The sequence below is a fragment of the Pygoscelis adeliae genome, unplaced genomic scaffold, assembly GCF_000699105.1.
Source record: "Pygoscelis adeliae isolate BGI_AS28 unplaced genomic scaffold, ASM69910v1 Scaffold222, whole genome shotgun sequence".
NCBI classification, from domain to species: domain Eukaryota; kingdom Metazoa; phylum Chordata; class Aves; order Sphenisciformes; family Spheniscidae; genus Pygoscelis; species Pygoscelis adeliae.
In genome coordinates this window covers 1,451,033-1,459,570 of record NW_008824309.1, presented here as the reverse complement: position 1 = coordinate 1,459,570, position 8,538 = coordinate 1,451,033, and the positions used below count along the sequence as shown (strand labels likewise).

Genomic DNA, 8,538 nt, shown 5'->3' with positions numbered 1-8,538 from the left:
AAAATTGACTCCATTTCTCTATACAATACATATTCTTGGAAAAACTAATTTTTATACTACCTTAAAAATTACTTTTAAATATCTATCTAATATCTTAAATACAAAACTGAACTTGTAATCTGAAATGTGTAGCACCAGAAGGGTTTTCACAATATATTGACTTTTTTATTAGACAGCTTAGAATATCTCCGTAAAACAATAGTATTATGCACATTGTTGAAACAATGAATTCCCTGACTTAGCTGTCATTAATTACACCTTTTGTTGAAATCCCTCTGATAAGTTGATATCTTAATTGGCCTTCCACTACACAAAACAGAAGTGTTTGCATCATTTATTTAATTCTCTTTCATGTACGGTTTCTCACGCTCTGGACATGGAGCAGACAGGCGTAGGGGGTCTCGGCTGTGCTGCACCATGGCTCAGTGGTGGAACTCCCGGGGATAACCTGGTGTGAGCAAGGCCTCGCAGGGGTATAAAGCCCCCAGCAACACTGCAGCCCTCTAAGCTCAGAGCAGTCCTGGAGATATATTACAAAATGCATAAGAAGAGGTTACAATAATCTTGGGTGTTATAATTTTTGCCTGTTTGCACATTTCTGAAACGCCCCTTCTAAAGGACTTAAGATTACTTGGCACGAAAGACCCTGTCCTTGACCCCTGTTTCATACCTGGAGTTGGACAAGCACCAAGGAGCTCCTAGTACTGGGAAGCCCAAAGCAAGTTTGATTGCAGAATGGCCTTCCCTCAAAGACCAGGCCCATGTACACATGAATATTTATGAATATGGGCATACAGCTGCTTTGTGTATAAGTACATATAAGTGTGGTCACTATGCCCATCAGTACAGTCCTTAAAACAGAAATCTACCTCCACCTTTTACTGTCTCGCAAGATGAGATGTTTTCTTCAATTACTGGTATTACTGAAAATCTCTTTGGAGAGTCCTTAGGATGAAATACTTTATTACCGACATCATTCTCTGTCTCGGGGCTTGATGACACGATACACAAACATCCTTTATTTGTCTCTTGTCACTGACCGTGTCACCTGACTCAATAATAAGCCTGTCTGCTCCCTGCTTCTGCTTCATCCCGAGCCCCTCTGCGCACCTGCGAGCACCCTCCTGGAGCGTGGCCAGAAGGGTGAAGAGTACCCATTGTACCTCCAGCCACTGATGTCTCTTCCCATGTCAGATGCAGCTGATTCATCATGACAGATGAAGCTGAAAGATGAGGATAATTCCTTGGATTAAGGCCTGTCATAACCTCTGCTATCAGCACCTTACAATGCCGCCACGATTGTACCGACTTCCCTCAAAATAGTAGTACCCTCTAAGAATAGGAGGCAGCAAAATTGAACAAGTGATCAGAGCTTAGATGAGACCAGCATTTGCGAAATCTTTAGGCTTTGATGCAACATCCGTGGCAAGTGAGCAAAAATGACGACAGCCTCAGACAGTATTGATAGTCATCACCATCCTATTTGATATCAAAATTCATCGAGATAAAAGAAACAGCCCATCGGTAGCAAGTTTTAATACCTGGGGAGCTTGAGGTGATGTGACCTTTGTTTAATAAGAGTGTCTGAAAATACTCTAAGATAATAAATGCTTTACCCAGTGATATTTATCTTGTGACAGAATGTAAATTTTTTTTCTGGTTGTGCAGTTCAATATCAGGCTTTGAGAACTGGTAGGGAAAAAATAAGCAGCATCCTGAAAATGAATTTCCCTTCTAAAATAAATCATACCAAGTTGTATTTCTGTAATATTCTTATCCCTTTGGACAAGCCCCTCTGTCTCCCTGTTATGATTTAGTTGGAAGTCCCCTCCCTCAACTCTGTCTTCCTGCTGTGGGAATCACAGTCTCACAGGAGTCCAGGCTGGAAGACACCTCTGGGGATCATCAACCTCCTATCCAACCTCCTATCTTCTTTTGGAAGAACATAGCTAGATGTCAGTGTGTTTGGCTTCTATTCGGGCATCTAAACTGAGATATGTTCAGCTGCTCTTAGCAATTCCCATTTAGATCTCTCCCTTCACTACCAAAAACTTTGTCATCTGTAAAAAGTAGGACCTTGCTTTTACCCATCTTGCTTTGGCATAATAAGCATTACAGATTCTTAATTCTCTTACTTCTGGCTAATTACTCTGCAGATGAGCTGAGATGAAGTAGTTCCTCAAGGCTCTACTCATCACTCCCGTGCCCTTTCCTACAGCTGGCCAGGTTCTCAGCTTCTAGAGCTCTTTCACCTTCCCGCACGAAGGCAGTATTACCATTTATCAGTGGCCTAACGTTAAGACTAGTCTGCTAAACAAGCAAGGCCTTGAAAAACGTCATTTCAGAGTAGCATTTGGGAGATAGCCAACATCACCTACACAATAATAAAAAACAAGCAGGAGAAATAAGGCCTGCTGTAGTCCACTGGATTCTCCCGCATATTCTCTGGCAGAAGATGCTCACTGGCCTTTGTGGAGTCAACTCAGCCAAGAGTTCCTCTGGTGATGAGGGAGGTTACTAAGTGCATAATTTCCACTCTGAGTGTCCTTTGCAAGTATATATACCATAAAACCAAGGCATTACTATGGTACACTCCTAGCAGTTTTATGGGACAGCACCTATCACCTGCCAAAGCGCACTGCAGAAGTGCCATAACACACAGAGCTTTAAATATTTCAGCTCAGTGTGCCAATAGGATAAAAAACTAGTACTTCGATAATGCTCAACTAGTCCAACAGGATTGTTTTCAGAAGGTTTCTGATATTTTTTCTAGTGTATTACAAGTGGCACATGTAACACAGCACTTTGTAACATTTGAGGCTAATGCTCTGAAATATTCATTAGTGTTGTTAGTCACCTTAGAGCAATTACTCATCATCCTGCCTCTGTTCCCCACTCTACAACAGGGACATAAGCCGGCACTTTCAAAGACGCTGTATCCACTGGACTAGGAAACAAATGCTGCCTTTTCCCCAGGCTCGGTTTGTTCACCAGGGTCTGTGCATATGGCACTGTCTGAGAGCAGCTGTTGTATTTCTTGAGCTCGTTAGGGTGCCCTAAGGTAGAACATGTCCTTTCCATTCGATGACAGGGTTGCGGTTAACAAAAAATTCTGCTCTGGGCATCATTGTTGTGCTTCTTTCCGAGAGACCTAAACCTGAAGCCTGAAGAAAAATAAGAATTTAAGCCAAATTCCCAGTCATCCTTGTTTTTATTTCTCTAACCTCAAGTTTATTCGATAAGGAGTGTCTGGTTGCTAAAATTGTACGATTAAAATGTCAAAGACAGTTCTGTAGAACACAGACAATTATTTAAAACTATTTTGGATTAGGTGACAGTTAAGGACTATAATCTTTCTAGTTTTTTAGTAGTCATAAAAGTTCCTCAAAATTCCTATGGAAGATAAAGTCATGCTACTTTAGAAACATTTTCTTAAAAATGTTAAGTCAAAAACTCTGGAATACTTTATAGGCTTTGCACGGTATTTTCTGACGGAAGGGGAAGTCTAGAACAGTAGTAGTCATGCTTTCTGCTCAAGAGTTAAAACCACAGCATTGCCTTGACATTACAAAACCACTGTTCAAACCAAGTAATTTTCAAAATAACAGGAAAGGCGGAGTAATTGGAAAAGTATTACGAGTTCTTCTATAACTTTGGTTATCCCTGTCACATTTTTTTGCATCTTTTCCCCTTTTACTATATCTTTTCTGATATAGCTGGAGGATCAGACCTGAACATGGTATTTAAGATGCAGCTCACCATGGATACAGACCATAATCAAGTCTGGCATTTCGTGCTCTGCTCATTTCTTAACAATTCCTAACAATTTATTTTTTTTTGACTGCAGATGAGCACTCAGCTGACATTTCACAAAACAAAATCCATTAGTACTACCTAACCAGAACCATTGTCTGCATTTGTATTCCCAATTTATTCAGTCAAGTTAATCTTGTTAATTTTCTATTTGCTATGATGGGTATTTATTTCATAACTGGGCTCTGGACTGCTGGATTATTTAAATATGCATATGAGTTACTTTAATCGCACTAATATATGCTTTAACCCTATGCTTTATTTCCTTTATCTGTGTATCTTACCTGCAAAAGAAAGGCTTCAATCCATATCTGTTCAAAAGGAAAACCAATAACCAGGCTAGCTTGCAACATAATTTTCTTTTCCTTTTTTTCCCTCCCTTGTGCTGCACGTATTCATACTTCATCTATGCATTTAGAAAATTAGATTAATGCATCTTTGAAAGAAAATAAATAATGATGTGCAATGATTGCGTGAAACAAGGTAGATTACACTCCTTCCAGTGACTTTCCAAATTTTTAAATGGAACTGCAGGTAATGCTCTCACACCTCCGAGCCTTGCTTTAATGGCGCACGCCCAGGACCTCACGTGCCGGATGGCACAGGGAGTTTACTCGCTCTTGAGATGTTAAACAATAACTCTGTCCTGGAAACCATTTGCTGATTAGGCTATTGAAAACGGAGGAGACAACACAGCATCTGGTATTCCTGAGTACCCCCGAAGTTATCGTAGAGAAACATAAAAAGTGTGTGATCTCATTTTAATGGAAAAAAGTAGTTTCGGGATATTTCCCAAAAAGCCGTTTCAGAGAAAACAATAATGGACTTCTCCATTTTCACCTCCAGATTTTAAATTATAAACATAAACATACCTACATTTGACAGCAAGATTGACCATTTGCAGCAATGTTTTCCTCTTTACTGTCATTTTATACCATCCAAAACCGCTTAGTATAAAAACACTGCAATACCTTTGTACAATTTAGCAAATGTTTATGGAAAAAAATATTCATTCCAGAAGATGAAAGATAGACACTTCAGAAAAGAATTTGACACAAACAGTATATTTCTATTATGGAGGGAAATGTTTTTTAGGTGAATATTACTCTCGCTCTCACATTGCAGCCAGTGTTCAGTTTTTATCTTTTGCTATTCACCAGTAATAGAATAGTTTTAAACATTTTACTATTAAATGTCACCATAAGAGCTAAATGTTTTAATATCCAAAACACCATGTTCTTTTCTGACAGTTCAGATGCATCTCGAAATGTGTAAAGGCCAGATGGAAACTACTCTATTCAAATGGACACATTCGCTTTAAGTGCTACATACAAAACACGCTGAAATAAAGCATAATATGTTTGAATGTCACTGTGCTTGGCATAGCACTTAGGCACCTAGAGGCTTTACGCAACCATCGTCCTACAGAAAAGGCAATTTCACGTACTTCAAAAAGAGCGGTACATTTTTCCCAGGTTTTGTGTTTCCCAGTTCCATGCAGAGAATATTACCTAATTCTACCTACTGTTAATTTCTAATTGCAAAGAAACTCCTTTGTAAGCAAGTCCTGTGCTTACCCAAGCCTGGAAGAATGGAGATGTTTCAGATGGACGTGTGTGCAGCGGGCGGGTCGGCACCCTCCTTTCAATACCCTACGCCTGTCATTGACTTCAGTGAGATACAGCGTAAGCCCCCAAACGCGAGTGGTGGCTTATAAATATAGTACTGCAATTTTAAAGGAATAACAAATTTCTTTGAAAACAGCTTCAATTTCTTTCCCTTTCTTCCACTTCCCATTTCATCACGGACTGCTATCTGTTGTTCACCCTAATAGCCTGAGCCCCCAAGCTGCCTGAGCACTCCGACCTGCTCCAACAGCTGCTACCAGTGGCTGAATTAGAAGAACTTTGGGAAAGTTTAACACTAACTGCTTAAATGGGTCTAAATTAAATCTATTTAGTTGTCCAGACAATGTTGATTTTTTTTAATTCTTTTTTTCTCCCAGATGTACACTTTAAATTTCAGCTAAACACATGCTGAATTGAAATGTCTAAACCTTATAGTCCATCAAATCAAAACTAAATTTGGCTTAAGGACATTCTCAGCATTTATAGTATGGATCTAAACTATATCTAGCGAGTTTTCTGTTCTCAGGCATGTCAAATCCTAAAGTTATTTTAATGCAGCATTGAAAATTTCACAGTTAAAACTATATGGTAACAGGGAATGTAAATACTGAAGTACCTGAAGAGCAGACTTAATACCAAACATATTTCTTTAATGTTACTTGTGTCAAAATGGTTTATTTAAAGGTACCTTCTTGGAGCTTGTCTTTTTAACAGCAATTGGAAAATGTGTCGTGGCTTTCATAACTTTTTTGGATGGCAAAGTTCACATGCAATGTCTTTACCTGAAGGCTTGGTGATATCCTAAGAGGTGAGGAGGCCTTCAATGCATGAGCTTTGTTTAAATTGTGTGGTGCCACAAGTATTTGTCCTTCATTTAGCTTTCCAGTTACACAGCCCATTTTCCAGTTTTAAGAGCAAAATGTGGTACATTCAGGGGTTTTTTTCCCCCTTGTAACAATACTTAAAATGAAAGATGCTTTGTTTTAGATCTCTTTAGCTTCATTTTGCATTTTCCTTAGAATAACCTTGCTCAGCTTCATATCCATTATAAAAGACAAAACTCTGCCAGTAAAGTGTGCCAAAGTAGAACATTTTTCTCTGAATTCACTTCCCAAGCACATGGAAAGATATTTTTCATTCTGTTACGTGAGGTGGCTGTTTTTTCTGAAGGTGTAAGTGAGAGCCAGCTGACACACACGCTTTCCTCTGCTCCTGCACACAGCACTTCCTGGAGAAAGTGTCAGTGGTCCTCTTCTACCTTCAGTGGTCTTCTCTCCTCCTCTCCTGCGTTTGGCATGCAAAACTACCTCTCATTGGAGGGCTACAAACAGAAATATTCATGACATCTTAAACCTTAGATGTTAGGTTTAAGAGGGTAAACCTTCCAGGCTCCCTGCACAACGAAGCCGCTAGGCTCATCATGATCAACACTTAAAAAGCAAACAAGGGTCTTCAGCAAATAGGGTGTTTCAGGAGCTGCAGTACCTTCCAGCTTTACACGAGACACCCGCTCATCCTCTTTCTTCCACAGAATGGCACTGCGTATTGCAATATGTCAAGAAATCATGATCTAACTTGCTGCTTTGTCTGCAGACCTCCCACATCTTATTAAACATGTAAATTGTTGCTGAAGTGTTTGTCATTTTGCTGGCAAGTTTTCATACAACTCTTTTCTATACAGAAGAAACACTTCATCTCTGCTTTAGTGTAACTTCTGACACCTGTTAAGGCTCACTGAGCATCCACAAGGCCAATCTGTAGAGAGGGATGGGCAAGGTCTTCAGTATTAACTACCTTTGTGCTTGATCCACCCTTAGACTTCAAAAATACATACTTAAAAATGTGCATGCTCAGAAGTTAAATATGATTAAAAAAAATCATTCCCTTGTAGACATTATATAGCTACTTACTAGTTAGTGCTGTATTACTAATGTGATACCTACTTTTATCCTGCAGTGTTTTCCTCAGTAGCCAAATTACTTGTTGGATTAATAAAATGGTATGGAAAAAGTAGTAACAAGTGCTGTGCTCATAAGCACACAGATTGTAATATTTGAACTGTATTTTTTTTCCTCATGTTTTATTCTTGCAGTGCAGTGTGATCCACCATGTGAGCATGGAGGAACTTGTCTATCTCAAAATACTTGTTCTTGTGCTTATGGATTTGTTGGTCCTCGATGTGAAACAAGTATGTATGAACTCATTCGGGCTTTTCCCCTCATCACATGTTTGAATTTGCAGAAAATTAGAGGACAAGCAAAGCCTTTTTATTTTTCTATATTTCCCCTTAAAATGATGATTGAATACAGCAAGGAAATCAAAGTATAATATATTGAAGTAACACAGTAGCTAAACTATTTCAGAGCATATATTTACCAGCAGCATAGTTGTATTATGGAAAAATATGCACATCTATATCAACATTTTCTACATAAAAGTGCTTCTGGAAAAAAAAACAAATACAAAAAAACCTCCATGTTATTTATAGTAACACTTATGAAATTCAAGGTTGTGCGAGTGAATGTAGTAATGCTAATTTTGAAAACTCAAAAAGACAACCATACCTATTAGAAGTCATGTTATTGTGCAATACAAGGTACAAAAGAAGTTCAATATATAGAACATCTGGGAAAAAAATCAGCATTCAAACCTCTCTATATTAGCTGAATGGCAAAACATATGCAGTTTCATTATTACAGTCCTTGCTGCTTATTTAAATATCAGGTTGCCCTTGACAGGAATATAATTTTATCTCTGAACCAGAGTAGCTGGAATACTTAAAAAGCAAAGAATTTTAGATGCAGGACTTCTAATAGAGAAAGAAAACCAAGGAAAGGGACAAATTCATCCCTCAGTTTACCTCTTGGACTAATACTATTATTATTATTTGCTGTAATAGAGCTACTTTAGGATCTGCATCGGTGTTACCGGTAAAAGGTTTTGATCTTTTGCGTATTTTCCAGTGGTGTGTAACAGACACTGTCACAACGGCGGGGTCTGTGTGTCGCCAGATGAGTGCAAATGCAGAAATGGATGGAGCAGCCCTTCTTGCGAAAGAGGTAAGTGGTTAGAAAGGACTGGTCTCTCGCGTCTTTTG

At 38.8% G+C, this 8,538-nt stretch overlaps 1 protein-coding gene across 1 annotated transcript in view; it reads left to right on the top strand.

Moving 5' to 3' along the window:
- LOC103912662 (von Willebrand factor D and EGF domain-containing protein-like) overlaps nt 1–8,538 on the top strand; it is a 266,632-nt gene that overhangs the window by 146,758 nt on the left and 111,336 nt on the right. Inside the window, exons 14-15 of the mRNA XM_009319021.1 lie at nt 7,534–7,629; nt 8,405–8,500. Of these exons, the coding sequence (XP_009317296.1) occupies nt 7,534–7,629; nt 8,405–8,500 (192 nt within the window). The remainder of the gene's footprint in view (nt 1–7,533; nt 7,630–8,404; nt 8,501–8,538) is intronic.